Genomic DNA, 16409 nt, shown 5'->3' with positions numbered 1-16409 from the left:
TAACCCTGCTGACACTGGATAATCTAGATTTTTAAAATTTTTATTTTTTGTTTTGTCTCTAAGTATGTATGTACATCCTGTGTGTGCTGATGTCTGTAGATGCTGGAAAAGGGATTTGGATCCCCCAGAACTGGAGTTACAGACAGTTGTGAGCCATTCTGTAGGTAGTAGGGACTGAAACTGGGTCCTCTTCAAGAACACCAAGTGTTCTTAACCATTGAGCCAACTCTCCAACCCTGATCTGGATTTTTAATATGTGTTTATATCACAAGTTAAATATTTCGTTTTCTGTGACTTTCAAAAATATAAATTACGTGTCAATAACATGTTCCATTGTTAGGATATTCAGCTTATTTCACAAATAATACACCTAAATGCTCTAACCTAGAAAAACAAGATTCTCTGGAAAATGATAGACTTAACACTGAACAGCTGACAGAGTATCTTAGTTCCCCAAATCCCTGACTTCCTCCTTTCTGCAGTTTGGACAGGCTGCCCCGGTAAAGCTGGGTGTCACTTTTACACAAAGCTTTCCTTGAACACTGCAGGGCTTACGTGCCACGAATCATTATCTGACTGGTGAACATACATCATGCTTCCCTAATGAGGCTTAATCTCCTTGAGATTAAGATCAGTGGTCCTGAGAGCAGGGGCCATATTTACACTTCTTTCATAATTATCCAATGATCTACCAGCCTCAGCACAGGGCAAGAGATGATCCTCATTAAGTATATGGTAGCCAGAACTTACAGGAATAAGAATTTTAAAAATCAAATGGTAGAATGAATGAACCCTGAAAGATAGCTAAAAATAGTAAATTTTATGTTATTTATATTTTATCACAATTGAAAAAAATAAACAGCTATAATCCATTTAAAAAAAAAGAAATCTAGTATGTGGAGCTGGAGAGGGAGTTCAGAGCATCTGTTCTTGCAAAGAATCAAAAGTTCTGTTCCCAGCACCTACATCACACGGCTTATACCTGCCTATACTTCCATTTCCGGGGATCCAGTGCCCTCTTCTGACCTTCATAGGTGCCCACATGTATACGCGTACATGCGCCTGCACACACACCTGGTGTGACAGACCACCAAAGATACACTGGACTTCTGTCTGGAGGGACAGACAAATACTTTAATGCCAAGACTTAGGCAGAAAAGAAAGTGACACAATAGTGTTGTGTTCCTGATCCAGAGACACGTACAGATCTGTCCCGCCTTTTACAAGCAAGGGCCCTAAGCACATGCTTTTGCCTACTCCGTCATGCTCTGTCTGCCGCAGGGACTTCAGGTGTGTATTAGCCATCTTTTCTCTTCACTGTAAGCTTAGTAAGAAACAAACATGATAGTGTACATAAGTGACCCCAAAAATTCTACAAGGGAACTTCTCCAGCTGATAAACACCTTCGGTGAAGTGGCTGGATTCAAAGTAAACTCAAAAAAAAAAAAAAAAAAAAAAAAAAAAAAACAGTAGCCCTCCTATATACCAACAATAAATGGGCTGAGAAAAAAAAATTAAAGAAACAACACCCTTCCCAATAGCCACAAATAATATAAAATACCTTGGTGTAACTCTAACCAAGCAAATGAAAGACCTGTTTGGCAAAAACTTCAAGTCTTTGAAGAAAGAAATTGAAAAAAATATTAGAAGATGGAAAGATCTCCCATGTTCATGAATTGGTAGGATTAACATAGTAAAAATGGCCATCTTACCAAAAGCAATCTAAAGATTCAACAAAATTCCCATCAAAATTCCAACACATTTCTTTACAGAACTTGAAAGAGCAATACTCAACTTCATATGGAAAATCAAAACACCCAGGATAGCCAAAACAACCCCGTAAAATAAAAGAACTTCTGGAGCTATCACCATCCTCTCTGATGTCAAGCTGTTCTACTGAGCAATAGTAATAAAATTCACATAGTATTGGCATAAAAAGAGACAGGTTGATTAATGGAACTGAATTGAAGATCCAGACACAAATCCTCATACCTATGGACACTTGACTTTTGATAAAGAAGCCAGAAATATATAATGGTTTTAAAAAAGAAAGCATCTTCAACAAATGGTGCTGGTATAACTGGATGTCAGCATGTAGAAGAATGCAAATAGATCTGTACCTATCACCCTGCACAAAACTCAAGTCCAAGTGGATCAAAGACCTCAACATAAAACCAGACACACTGAACCTGATAGAAGAGAAAGTGGGGAATAGCCTTGAAATCACTGGCAGGGGAGAAAACTTCCTGAACAGAACACTAATAGTGCAGGCACTAAGATGTACAATTAATAAATGGGACCTCATGAAACTGAAAAGCTTCTTTAAGGCAAAGGACACCATCAAAAGGACAAAATGGCAGCCTACAGAATGAGAAAAGATCTTCACCAACTCCACATCTCACAGAAGATTGATTTCCAAAATACATAAAGAACTCAAGAAACTAGACATCAACAAACCAAATAATTCAATTCCAATAGCCCAAATCCAGTAATTCAAAAACAGGGTACAGATCTAAACAGTGAATTCTCAACAGAGGAATCTCAAATGGTCAAGGAACACTTAAATGTTCAACATCCCTAGCCAGGAAAATACAAATCAAAATGACTCTGAGATTCCATCTTATCCCTGTCAGAATGGCTAAGATCAAAAACACAAGTGACAGCTCATGCTGGTGAGAATGTGGAGCAAGGGGAACACGCCTCCATTGCTGGTGGGAATGAATGCAAACTTGTACAGCCACCTTGGAAATTACTATGGCAGTTTCTCAGAAAATTGGGAATTGACCTATCTCAAGACCCAGCTATCCACTCCTGTGCATATACCCAAAGGATGCTATACCACAAGAACACCTGCTCAACTATGTTCATAGCAACTTTATTTCTAATAGCCAGAAACTAGAAACAACCTAGATGTCCATCAACTGAAGAATGGATTTAAAAAAAAAAAAAAAGTGGTACATTTAGACACTGGAGTATTACTCAGCTGTTAAAAACAATGACATCATGAAATTTGCCGGCAGATGGATGGAACTAGAAAACATGATCACGAGTGAAATAACTCAGATCCAGAAAGACAAACATGATATGTACTCACTTATAGGTGGATATTAGTCATAAAGTAAAGGATAACCATGCTACGGTCCATAGACATAAAGAAACTAAGTAACAAGGGCGGACTCAAGAGAGGGCACTGTAAAGGGGAAATAGAATAAACGTCACAGGTGGAGCGGGGAGGATAGTTGTGGGGGTGTGGGCATGGGAACAGGAGAGATCAGGTTGGGGGAAGATGGAGAGGGAGTATTGGGAGAGATAAGTGGAATCAGGGGATCTTTGGGATGAGTTAGAAACCTAGTGCAATACAAACTCCCAGGAATCTATAAAGGTGACCCCTGGCTAAGATGCCTAGCAATGGGAAACAGAGCCTGAACCAGCCATCTCCTGTAGCCAGGCAAGTATTTCAATGGAGGGATTGAGACCCTCAACCCAGTCACATAATCTTTGCCTTGCTTTCAAGATACGCTGGGGTAAAGGTAGTGCAGGAATTATGGCAGTGGCCAACCAATGATTGGTCCAGCTTAAGGTTCATACCATGGGAGGGAGCCCACCCCTGACACTGCCTTCAGGGCCAGAACTCAGAGGCTAGACAGCCCAGAGCCCTATGATAGAAGCAAACATGACTGGCCAAAAAATAAAGGTAATTTTGAAGTGATTCCTAATGACACTCTGCTATCCTCATAGATTGTGGTGTAGCCCAATTGTCATCAGAGAGGCTTCATCCAGCAACCAATAGGAACAGATGCAGAAACCCACAGCCAAACATTAGGCAGAGCTCGGGAATCCTGCGGAAGAGGAGGAGGAAGGATTGTGAGAGCCAGAGGGGTCAAGGGTACCACAAGAAAACCCACAGACTCTAACTTGGGCTCACAGAGACTGAACTGCCCACCAGAGAGCTTGTGTGGGCTGACCCAAGTCCTCTGCACATGTGACAGTTGTGCAGCTTGCTCTTCTTGTGGGACTTCTAGCAGTGGGAGCAGAGACTGTCTCTGACTCAGTTACCTGCTTTGGGGACCCTTCCCTCCTACTGGGTGGTCTCCTCTAGCCTTAACAGGAGAGGAGGTGCCTAGTCTCACTGCAACTTGGTATGCCATGGCTGCCTGGTATACAAGGGAGGCCTGCCCTCTTCTGAAGAAAAAAGAGGAGTGGATAGGGGAGGGGAGAGGTTGGGGGAAGGGACTGGGAGGAGAGGAGGAAGGAGGGGAAACTGTAATCGGGCTGGGAGAAATTAATTAGTTAATTAAAAAAATAAAATAAAGTTTATTTCAATCAATAAACCCATCTCTGATAAGAAAAAACAAACAACACCACCACCACTTCCCCAGCTTCCTTCTCAGAGTGAGTGTTGGGAGTGGTTCTTAGATAGGACAGTAGAAATGGAAAGAGGGACAACAGAGGACAGTGTAGGGGATTCGGGGCTTCTTCCTGGCAAGGGTCACTTTTTAAATCTTGTTTTCAAAAGACAATACAAAAAAAAAAGAACCTAAAAAACCAAAAAACCATTACTTTAAAAACTATTTACAGCTGGGCGGTAGTGGTACACCGCCCTTAATTCCTCACCTGGGAGGCAGAGGCAGGCAGATCTCTGAATTCGAGGCCAGCCTGGTCTACAAGTGAGTTCCAGGACATCTGCTGGGAGACAGATGTGAACTTAGCTAATGGCTTTTATTTATACTGTATCTATGACTTTCCAAGCTTTGCATGTTTGATTTATGTCTGTAATATGGTGAAAGGCCCAGATTCTCAACCTCTTTATGTATGTACTCACACTTTTCAAGGAAAATGCTTTAAGTAAAAGTATGAACTTGTTAATGTACCAAAATGTTTAAATTCTAACCACTTTAAGTGAAAATATAGCAGTTCTAAAATACTTTTTGTAGCAAATGGAATTAAGTAGCACACATGACAGTACTTACTATCATGTGCATCATCTGTCCACAGAGGGCTACTGGGGGCTGGTGGCAGATGTCAGAGGGGCCCACCCTCTCCTTCCCCACACCTGCCAAGCAACACTCAAGACGTGAGCGTGACTGCTCCTGCACTAAATGATCTCCAACATCCAAAGCCATCATCTCTTTGTTTGTTTTATTTCTTGTTTGTTTTTCCAGACAGGGTTTCTTTGTTAACAGCCCTGTTTCTACTAGCCTATTCCCACTTCCAACTGCTGCCTGGAACAGTTAACTCCTTCAACTTTTGGAACTCTCTAGTTACAGCTGAGGAAAAAACTGAAGGATTCCTAAGCAAACTAAGCAAAAAGTTGTTAGTTGATCATTTTACTTGATTATAAGTTTGTTATTTCTTTATGAATTACTTCCTTTTAACTCAGCACTTGTTTTGCGTCTTCCAACATATGCTAAGTTCTTACTGAGCACCTACTATGTGCCACACACAGTACCGAACACTGAGAATACAGCAGACCACCTCTACTTTTACGAGTCTTCCAACCAAGTCTGATCTTCGGCTTTTCTGGGATCAGAAAGTGAGTAACAGAGAGACTGGAGTGCTGAGAACAAGAACATGTGCAGTCTTAAATCTCAGTGTAAACATGCTCACCCACTTACAACACTGAAGCCCAGCTCCAAACTGGAGAACTGTTTCCCAGGAGGTAGGCTGAAAACATGAGAGAGATTTTGTTCTATAACCCTTCCTTGTCAGGAGTTGAGGGAACAAGTAAGGGTCAAACTATGACAAGAGGGACAGCATGACACATTTCTCCCTCTCTGGTGTTGGGGGCACACTGGCACCGGGTTCCAGTGCTTGGGAAGAACCTGGAGTAACCCAAGCACAAAGAAGAACAAGGACCCAGAAGAAGTCTGGGGAAAAGGAGCTGAGTGCCCTAAACACAGGAGACCAGACAGGGAAGCAGACACAGCTGTGCACATTTGTGGGGTGCTTGGGTTACTCCAGAGACTGCCGACAAGTGGACAGGCAACTTCTGCTTCCCACCCAAGCAGTTCTGATTTGTGTGTATCCCAAAATAATTAAAGAGTGGATATAAAAAAAATATTTTAAGGAATGAAATAAAAAAAGAGAGACTGAGCTCCCACCCACATTCACTTATGGAGATCTGATTCCTAGCTTTTCTTTAATGTGTTGCTTATCAGTGTGTGTTATTTCACTGTGATGATCCCAGTCACTCACAACAACAACACAACAAAACCATTCAGAGAGGAGAGGTAGGAGTCAAGTCATCAGTCTGCAGGGCCCTCCCCTAGTAAGGGAGCAGAAGACTTACAAGACCTAGCCAGAGACAAGAACGTTCTTTCACTAGAACAATGTGCATTGGTCCTGGCTACAGACAGCCTGCACTGGGGAAAGGATCATCCCAGCTACTCTCCAGGAGCTAGGCCTGTGTGTCTACCAGGTTAAAACATCACTCTTGACTGTATGACAAACGGTTACTGGAATTATGTAAGTTTCTATTAAAAACACACACCTGGCTAAGATCTGTATTTAGTATACAGAATCGGTAAAAATTTTATTTTGAAATGTGCTCTTAGATAATTCTGATAGCACCTGATTACTGTGATAACCTAGTCAATAACAAAGGTCTAAATGCTAGGTCTAAATAACTTAGGCTATTAAATGCCACTTAATAAATATAGGTTTAAATAATAAAAATATTGTTCCCAGTATATAAGCTAAGAACCCAAAGAGAGAGACTGACTCTGCTCTTGCTTCACTTGCTCTGGCTGGGTCTCAGGACTATCTACCCACAGGTCAGTAAGTACTGAGGCAGGCAGCCCTTTCACAGTGGGAATGCTGGCGTCGGTATTTCTCCTACTGGTGCCACAGTCCACTGTGAACTGTGATGGCATTTGCCAAAGACTAGGGGTTAGGGGCTGGGGAAATGGTTGAGCCGGCCACGTGCATGCTGCCTATGAATGAAGACCTGAGTTTGGATCCCCAACACGCACATAAAGACCAAGTACAAGAGCACGCACTTGCAATACCAGCACTAGGGAGGGGGAGACAAGCGAATTCCTAGAGTTCACTGGAGGGCAGGTGAGATGGCTCAGTGGGGAAGGTGTGTGCTGCCAAGCCCGATGACCTGGATTTGAGCCCTAGGACCCACTGGTGGAAAGAAAAAACCAACTCCCACAAACTGCCCTCTGACCTTAAAATGAGTGCTGTGGCACAGGTGTTTCCCATCACTCCCACCCCAGACAAGTAAGTGCAAATAATAATAATAATAATAATAATAATAATAATAATAATAATAAGGTGGAGAGCAGCTGCAGAAGACAGTGATTTCTGGCTTTAATGTTCAAGCAAGTACACACACACACACTTAAAGAAGGGAAGGAGTAGGGAAGGGAAACAATTATTAATAATAATACACTTTAAAAATATATTCCTTCATAAGCAGCCACTGAATTCTTCTCCGTGAAGGTGAATGGGTGAAGATTAACAATTAATGAAAAGAGAACTCTTTTATATCCTCCTGTAAACACTACATTTCTACTTTATTTTTACTGCAGAGAATGAAGGATCAGGTGAGCTGCCCAAACTGTGGTGTTACTTAGGAAACTGGGCGGATTACTATGTCCCAGGGGCAGGAATGTACTTTTAGGGGAAAAACTACTTTGAGAGAAATACATGCATGTTTAATAGAACCAGTGCTGGCAAAAAAAATAACTCAAGTGGCTGCTTCTGGTTTAGAACAAAGATACTGAAAGTCACTCAGAGGGAGCGAAAGCAGTCTTTGTCTGCCAATGGCAAGCTAATCTAAGGAATAGTTCACCTTCAAAACAGCTTGTTTTTAAAAGCTATGAAAAATTCCTTTTTGGTGCTTAAAACAACAACAAAAAGGTATTTATTTGCTATATTTTCTCCTTATGTAATACCTGAGGGAAAAATGGATGTTGGTAAGGACCAAAGGTCATACATAGCACATATCCTAATTATTCTCCTTAATTACAAATCCATTCACCTCAATTTTTTTCAACAAAAATTCATGAAGACTTGTCCTGTATAAAACCTTATGCTTGAGGCACATAGAGCAGAGCCATGGTGACTGTGCCAGGAGTCTGTTCCTAGCAGCTCACAGCATGGCGGGAAGCCCGATTCATAAACAGAGCGAATACTTTGAGACAATACACTGTAATCAAGGAATGAGTCATGCACTGGTCAAGTGAGGGAGAGGAGGATTACATGTTGAGAAGCAGAAAGAACCCTGCCTTATCTGGGATCGCATCTTCAGGGTCCTGGCATTTATTAACCACCCAGTGAGGGAAAGACCTTCCACCCCGACCTGCACAGGCCCGTGACACGAGAGGAGAAACACATTTCACAGTTACACAAGGGGCAAGTGCTCAACCAGCAAGAAGAGACCCTGACCACTCCCTGATGGCCTCCTCCTTAAACCTCACCCTTCGCAGCCCGGGGCAAAGGGCTCACAGTTTAAAATGACCTTTAAATTCCTCCCTTGGTGAAGTCAAGGCAGAATGGCACCCACAGAAGCAGAACTGCTTGGCATCCACTGGGAAGATGTATATTATTAATGGAAGGACAGACAGAAAGTGCTTTCATATTCCACACAGGCAGCCACCCAAGAGCCCCTGTAAATTAGCGCCTTCGAGAGAAGCAGAAGGGTCAAGAAACGTGTGCTGTACGACAGGAGGTTCCAACAGGCACGGACAGCCTGAGGATCTATATGGACACCATTACAGCAAAACCCTTCCTTGTGCTCGGCTGAAACCAAGGCACTAAAGGGTCGAGCGGGGGGCTGCTGTGTGTCACAGCAGCCCAGACAGAGAGGACTAACAAAAGGTTCCTTCCCCCAAGCCCTGGGGTAAAACCTGAGGCTGTTTATTATGGCTCCAAAGGTCAAAATGAATAGCATGAATTGAGTCGTCTTCTTGCTCTTTGAAACTCCTTGTCAAGTGGCACAGCCAGCTGGGCACACAACTCTGATATGCAGATCATAATGCTGTGAACGGATAAAATGAATTACAATGAGCTAGGCCCATCATAGTCCAACTCTCTAATGGGCAGAAAGGTCTCTCTCTTTCTACCCAAGCACTGTCCAAATGCCTCTTCTTAGAGTCAATTTGAGGCCATTTAAGGCCCTCAAGAATCTGTACAGCATCTCATTAGTAAATAAGTCTGGAGCCATCTCAAAGGTCTTAAAATTGAAATTATCCTAAGGATAGGATAGGGAAGTAACCCAAAAATAATGCTGGTTGCCAGGCTGCTGAATGTTTACATATATCCTTTCACTTCGATCCCTGCTAATCCAGTAAGAAAAGTTTTCCACTTAAACAAGTAGACACTGGGGAACAAGGAGGCTAAGTGTTTGTCCAGGTAAACCCAAGATTCTGGCTGGAGTCTCCGTGCATTATTAATTCCCACGCCCACCATCTCATGAGCACTGACAACAACAGGAGACGCTGAGACTTTTGTGCTCTCGTTAAAATCCATGGTTTTTATATGAATACATGCTTGGGAACCTGCCATCCTTACTCAGCCGAAAATAAGATTTCACAAATTAAAAAGCTTATTTACAAGGAAACTGGCCAACTGGGGGTGGGGGATACTAGAACAGTGTTTTCCTATGTCTGAACTTGAAGAATAATTGGAAATCGAGACATTTCTAAATCACCACCCCAAACAGGGGGAGGACAGAGGAATTAGAGAAAACTGAGGACTGCCATAAAGCACTTAACAATGTCAGCCAGTAACATGGAGAAGAGAGACGCAGCAACTGGTAGTCTCTACTTGTTTTCCGTAGGTGATAATGGTAAGGTTTTTCCTCGGGTCAGTCTCATTTTGGGGAAAGCTGCCTGCAGCTCTGGTCTCACTGTGACTTTGCCTACAATACCACGGCCTCTAGCAGAACATCAACCACCCCATCTGCTGTTTGAGTAGCAGCAGTTCTGAGTACTGCACATTACCACTTCAACAGCAAATGCCAATGCTGGCACGCTAGCAAACAAAGCTAAACTGAAACGGCGATATAAATTTCACCCGGACACCCAGCCAAATGTGTGTGCAGCCCTCCACACTGTGCCTGCCCTCGCTCTCCAGCTATGTGCTGCCCGCCATGCTAGATAGCGACTCTTTCACCTGGAAGAGTCAGTTCCTCTGGAGCTAAGGAATCCCAGTGGTCTGCCTCCATGCAGAATGATGCTCACAACAGCAAAGCATGGAGCCTGAGCCTGTTACACAATAGGTGCCCTGCTAAGGGCCAGTCATGGAACCACCAGGACTCAGGGCAATAGCTCTTAACTCTGGCTGCCTACTCGTCACCTCAGAAGCTCTAAGATCACGTTAATGTCCGGGCCTTTCCCCACACCACCAGCAACTGATCCGTGGAAGTCAGACTCAGCTTGGATGGTCATTACTATTGTTTTCGTATGCATGTGTGTGTTCACAGATTTGCTTTTGTCTGTACATTTGCATGCAGGTGCACATATATGAGCACAGAGACTGGAGGTTGGTATTATGTGTCTTCTCAATTGTTTTCCAACTTTTGAGACCGAGTCTGGTGCTTCCTGATTTGGCTAGAGTGTCTGGCCAGCAAACCCCAGGATCCTCTTGTCTCTGCCTCCCCAGTGCTGAGATTCTAGACACACAAAAAGGAAAGAAAAGAAAAGAAAAGAATGGGTGCTAGGGATCCAACTCTGGTCCCCAAGCTCGTACAGCAAGCACATTATCAATGAGGCCCTCTCCCTATGCCTATGATGCATTTTTTAAGGCTTCTCAGATAACTCGCAAGCAGAGTCAGGGTTGAAAACTACCACTAAACTGAAGCATTTCTAGAGAGAACCTACAGATTTATTGAATGGTACAATGACCACTAAAGTCTCCCTCCTGCCCCCTCCACCTGCTAAATGACACATTCATCGAGTGTTACCTTAAATTAGGTCTCATTGTTTATTGGCTTATCGTGAAATGCTAAACTACATACTTGAGGTCACTCACCATACCCCAGTGGCCTCAGCTTATTCTGAAATCCCAAGCTGTCTGTGGTTTTTGAGGTGGCCATGTTCGGATGTTGAAGTCGAGCAGAGTGCAGCCGGCAGTGTCCAGCAAGGAAGTAGCTCAGCTCAGATTCCTGACAGGAGGGAACCTTCAGAGCCCAGGCATGATTATCAGACTCTTTGTGCTCTTAAAGGAGAGTAATTATAGGCATGTGAAAAAAGGGAAGCACTCCCCGAGGAACTCTCCCTCACATGCTTCCCAAGAGGCATGAGGGCCATTAAAAATTCCATGATGAAGAGGAAAAACAGCCTGGGAACAGCCAGGAGGCAATACAGCAAATTAATACAGCAGCCCTCCTCAGGGAAAGCTGTGATAAAACAGGAAACACTTCTCTCTTTGCAAAATAAAATTATACCACTAATGATAACACAGTCACCACACACGCGCACAAATCGTTCTAATGATGGGTGTAAAATTCCCAGTGCTGCCCAGATGCTTTGAAAGAAATTTCTTCTTACTACAAATAAAATGGGACAAGAAAAAGATAAAATCTCCATTCGAAACACTGTTTAATGCAGTCATTCAGCTGCCTGTCTCTAGCACTCTGTTCCTTTACACCCTCTGCTTGATGCAAGGCTTCTGCTAAATGGTCCACTCTTCTTACAACTCCCTGCATGGTTCCAAACCCCATCGTACAAGTCCCCCAACTGGAGCTAGATAGGCCCTGCTCCAACGACACCTTGCTGCATGGGGACGCCATCAATCTAAAGGGTTGAGAGCTATCCCCAAGAACTCAGTGTCACTCATATTTTCTGAAACCTGCACCGAGAACACCACCTCTGATCATTCCACAGAGCAGCACCTTCCAAATCTTCCTGTGTCCTTCAATGAGTGAAAACTGAGAGGAGCAGGAGATGAGATCTATACACTACACAACACACACACACACACACACACACACACACACACACACACACACAGAATGAGCACACATGTGGTACTAGGCCAAACAGAGACATATAATTTAAAACAAAGAACAACTTAAGCATAAAATAATGAATGTTAACTCAAACTTTTTCCCCCCAACTTCACAGAACCTGCATCCAGCCTTCTAATCTGGGACTGCTACCTAACTAAAGACAAGACAAAGACAACTGGTAATCATCTCCGGTCTCTCTCCTTTGCTTCCAGCAAGCGCTCAAAGCAATAACAGCGCTCCCGAGCCACGTGCACTAGAAGCTTGGCTGAGACTTCTTAATGTTTCCGAGGCCAGCCACACAAGCTACCAGTCAAGAGAGCAGTAATGACAGAGTAACAGGACGCACAGAGTATCGTGGATCTAGCTCTGGGTACTGGCCACAGGAGGATGGAAGACAAGAGAGGTGCTGATGCTGCCCAAATACAGCCCCAGGGAGCGGCCATGGAGGAAGGAGAGCAGAGCAATCCACTCTCTGTGCTGAATTTATGTGGTGCTGCTCATCTGGTCTTCCCAAAGAGCATACACAGCTACTACTTTAGCATCAAGACAAAAGACAAACAGAGGCGTGTTCTTCTAGGGACTGAAATCTAGAAAACCCCATGGGCCTGCATTAGAAGCCCCGCCTCTGTCTTACAGCTTTCAGGTGCAAGCCTTTATCATAGCTGCCAGTTTCCATATCTGATTTTCTCATGAGAGCTTCAGTTCTAAAGGAAGAGCCTCGCACATAGTAGGGAGTGAGCAAATGCTGAGTGAGTGCATGACAAACAGCATGACAGTGGAGTAAAGGCCTACAGTGGAGGTTCTGTCACCCCCAAGTCCACATTCTTAGCAACACTATTTACAATGGCCTCTCTTCTCAAAAGACTATCCTTCTCAAAATACTACTTTCTCAGCAGAAATATCTAGCAGTAGGTTATGCAACAAGGCTCATTATCCTAACTCTTTGTAACTATTTCAAAGAACAACACAAGTCTACGAGCACCACATTTACTTAAGAGCTGACTAATAAAAAAGCCCCAGAAGCTGGGTGTATTGGCACACCCCTTTAATCTGAGCACTTGTGAGGCAGAGGCAGGCAGATCTGTGAGTTTGGGGCCAACCTGGTCTACATAGTTCCAGGACAGTCAGAGCTACATAGTGAGAATGAGACCCTGTCTCAGAAAAACCAAAACCAACCAAAAACAAAACAAAATGCATCAGAACCTTGGAAAAGAAATTCCTCATGCTACCATAAATAACAGGAGTTCTTTGGTCCAGACTGTTAGCTGTTCTATGCACAGTAACACTGCTAAGAAATGCTGTCATGAAACCATACCCAGGTCCATGTCTCCTGAATTAGGAGACTCCATAATGAGAAATGTGACATACACATACAGAATGCCTAGTAAGTGCCAGGTGCACATGCTGGGATTTACCAGGGGACTAGACAAGGTCTCTACATCCTAGTGAGAAAGACAGTGAGGTAGGGGTGAATTTTAAATGAACAGTACACATATTCATTATAGACAATGGTAAGCACTATGGAGGAAACAAATAGAATAACCAGATGGTACTGCAGATGACTTCTTAGTTATCCAGGAGCTCAAAGAGGTTTCCAGACAAGGGGAATGAGAGCAAAGGCCCAAGGCAGCAAGGGCTGCCATTTTTAAAGAAGAAAATGGAGCTCCCTAGTACTGCTAGATCTTCCTGCTCAGAGAAGGGACAGGACTGTATGAAAGGAAGCTGGCCATGTTGGCAGAAATCAGATTATGCAGCACTTTGCAGGTCATGGCAAGGGACATTAATAATGTTCTTTGAAGATGAACTTTTAGCAGCAGAAATAATGTGAAATATGAGCCAGAAGACATAGTCATGGGATCACAGGAAAAATTCCTCCACCCTCAGCCTGTTTCCACATCTGTGCAACATCGACTTACCTCTGAAAGTTGTTGTTAGGATCAAATCGGATCCTGTGCACATATATCATACAATCTTAAGTGTTATGAAAAGGAACATAGCTCTTTCCACCGGGAGTCAATTACCTGGCAGAGCAGTGTGCAGGGGAACACCTTCGATGAGAAGCGTCAGCAAGAACATCCAGGGAGTAAAGGGGAGAGAGAGGATTAAACTGTGGGGATAAACCAGATTGTTTTAGTGTGGCTTAAATGAAAGAGACCTGATTCCAAAGAGCAGCCTACATGCTCTCTTTGACTATGTCCAACCCTTCTGCCATAAACACTGGGACCATTCAATAACGTTGTGCACAAAGAAAGCAAAACTATTCCTTGTCAAACAAAACTTTTATGCAATAACCACTTAAATAGCCAAACACAGTACTTCTTAATGGGCAGTCCAGGAACTTACACCTAGTGATTATCCACTATGTATCAGACTTTTCCCAACAGGACTAGCATGAAATTACCTTCTCAAGGACAACTGCACACCCATCCCAGTACACAGTATAGTACAGTGTAACCGGAAGGCGCCTAGCGTTAGCGTGCCTAACTGAATGCACCACTGAGTTGCTTCTGTTTAAGTCATGTCACTTCTGAACTTCGCTGGCCTTCTCTCCAGGGTGCAGCACTGGCCACCTTACTGTCTTATGATATAGCAGGGCTAGCTCCAGCACTGCTTTTCAGGTCATAAAGTCATTTCAGTGTCTCACCTACTGACCCTAAAGGTGACTGTGAGGGGAGAGTACAGTGCACATGTCAGCACGCCATCCTTAGCACCAAAATTACAAAACCAAACAGGGAGCTGGGTACAAAGCACCTCACTCTGTTTGCTAGCCTTCTCTGAAATTTCCCCCCAAAAATGGGTAACTTACGGACTTAAGACGAAAAGCACTTGAGCGGTAACTTCAAGCATACTTAAAAAGAACAGGAACTTAGCTAGTACACACAGCTCTGCAACTTCAGGAAACTAGCTGAAACCCACGATGCACTGTTTCTCACTTGTACATAACAGATGTGGAGCAAACGATGCCCGTAAGTCCTGCCTTTGCATGCTCTGAAGCAAATACAATCCACACTCTAGCTTAACAGTCCCCAAATCTCTTGCATGCCACCTTCGTGACCCTTTCTTTATCTGCCCACCACCTGCACAACTATTTATCCAGAATTTTCTTTACACCAATTACATACACTCAGCTTTGTCCTGTTTCCACAAAGTCAGTCTGACATAGTAATTACATTTTTCTAATGTACATTATAATATATAACTTAAAATACATCAACTAAGTCATCTCATAAACATACACTGGTTTTATCTTCCACTGTTCTAGTTAATTGTGAACCTAGTAATCTGTTCTAGTTAAAAGTTCCCAGGGAACTTTGCAAATGTAAGATGTGTGACATAATAAAATGCTAAGTAGTCCCCCAAAATAATCAACCAGCCAACCAAGAAGCAAGAAAAGTTTTGCCCATCGGTCTCCATCAAACTCAGGACTAAGGTTAAGTAACCCTCATCTCTAAACTGAAAGAGTTTCAAACATCTATAAACATAACAACCACCATGAGTCACTGTCAAATCATGGATCCCACTCAAGGCCTGACTATATCCAGGTCCCCCTAGAGGGGAGCAAGGGAAAAGACTAAGAGCAGAAAGCTCCATGGCATTGATCACTTCCCCAAAGGCGGAGCCTTCTGCTTCCTGTGCTCAGAATGAAAAGCTAAACCAGAGGCGATACAACTCACTTTACATTTTTAATCAAAGTTCAAAACTAAAACAAGGGGCTTACTGGTTAAGAGCAAATACTGCTCTTCCAGAAGACCCAAGTTCGGTTCTCATTAGCACCCATGTCAAGTAGTTCCCAACGGCCTATAACTTCAGCTCCAGCAGATCTGATGCCTTCTGGCCTCTGCAGGCCCCTGAGTCACATGCACATATATAAACATGGACACATTAGTAAAAATAAATCCTGGGGGGTGGGGAACAAAAATAAAAGCAGGCTTCCCTTGCAATGTGTTACTAAGAAGCAGCTCACAACTGCAGCTGAACCTAAGAGGGGAACTGGCTACCATTCTTACAGATGAGCACAGGGCAGTCTTGGAACACAGCTCTCAAAAGTCAAGAGTGATTGATGGGGAAGTGATCTTACTCACCTCATGTGCACAAGCAGAAATGTGGGGAAAATCAGAAGCCAATGCTTTATTCTTTCTAAAGAAAAGGAAATTAAATGATAAAAGATGACCCAAAAAATTATCTTACCTGCTTTCGCTCTCTTTTCCCAGCTGATGGTAACCAGAAACTAAAGAGAGAGAATAACAGGAAAGAGACCAATAAAAGAGGTGATAGGGAAAGTATGAGGGAAGAGGAGAAAGGGTAGGCTACTAAGGACAAAGAAGGACCTGGGAGAGACGCAGCTGAAGGAGAAGGACGCCAGCTAAGTGTGCACAACAGTCTCGTGAAGCAGCTCTTCAAAGGAGAAGGCAGACAATGCAAAGTAAAAACCGGACAAGGGAGAGCAAAA

At 43.4% G+C, this 16409-nt stretch overlaps 1 protein-coding gene across 17 annotated transcripts in view; it reads right to left on the bottom strand.

The window, feature by feature from the left end:
- Gpatch2l (G-patch domain containing 2 like) overlaps positions 1-16409 on the bottom strand; it is a 55590-nt gene that overhangs the window by 13228 nt on the left and 25953 nt on the right. For 4 of the 17 annotated variants that reach the window (XR_013044425.1, XR_006063529.2, XM_076551126.1 and 1 more), the window contains exons 7-8: positions 16148-16187; positions 13981-14007 (exon numbers count right to left, since the gene is read on the bottom strand). The exons of 1 other annotated variant lie outside the window; for it this stretch is intronic. Coding sequence is in view for 13 of the 16 variants with exons in the window: in XM_076551126.1 (XP_076407241.1) it covers positions 13981-14007; positions 16148-16187 (67 nt within the window). In the remaining 3 variants the exon portion in view is untranslated. Of the gene's footprint in view, positions 1-8830; positions 8987-10980; positions 11167-13980; positions 14067-16041; positions 16097-16147; positions 16188-16409 lie in introns of those variants that run through there. 12 more of the 17 variants (XM_076551123.1, XM_076551125.1, XM_016008603.3 and 9 more) reach the window with 6 other exon arrangements.

This window comes from Peromyscus maniculatus, chromosome 14, assembly GCF_049852395.1.
Source record: "Peromyscus maniculatus bairdii isolate BWxNUB_F1_BW_parent chromosome 14, HU_Pman_BW_mat_3.1, whole genome shotgun sequence".
NCBI lineage: Eukaryota > Metazoa > Chordata > Mammalia > Rodentia > Cricetidae > Peromyscus > Peromyscus maniculatus.
The sequence above is the reverse complement of the archived record's forward strand: the minus strand, read 5'-3'. Positions and strand labels throughout refer to the sequence as shown.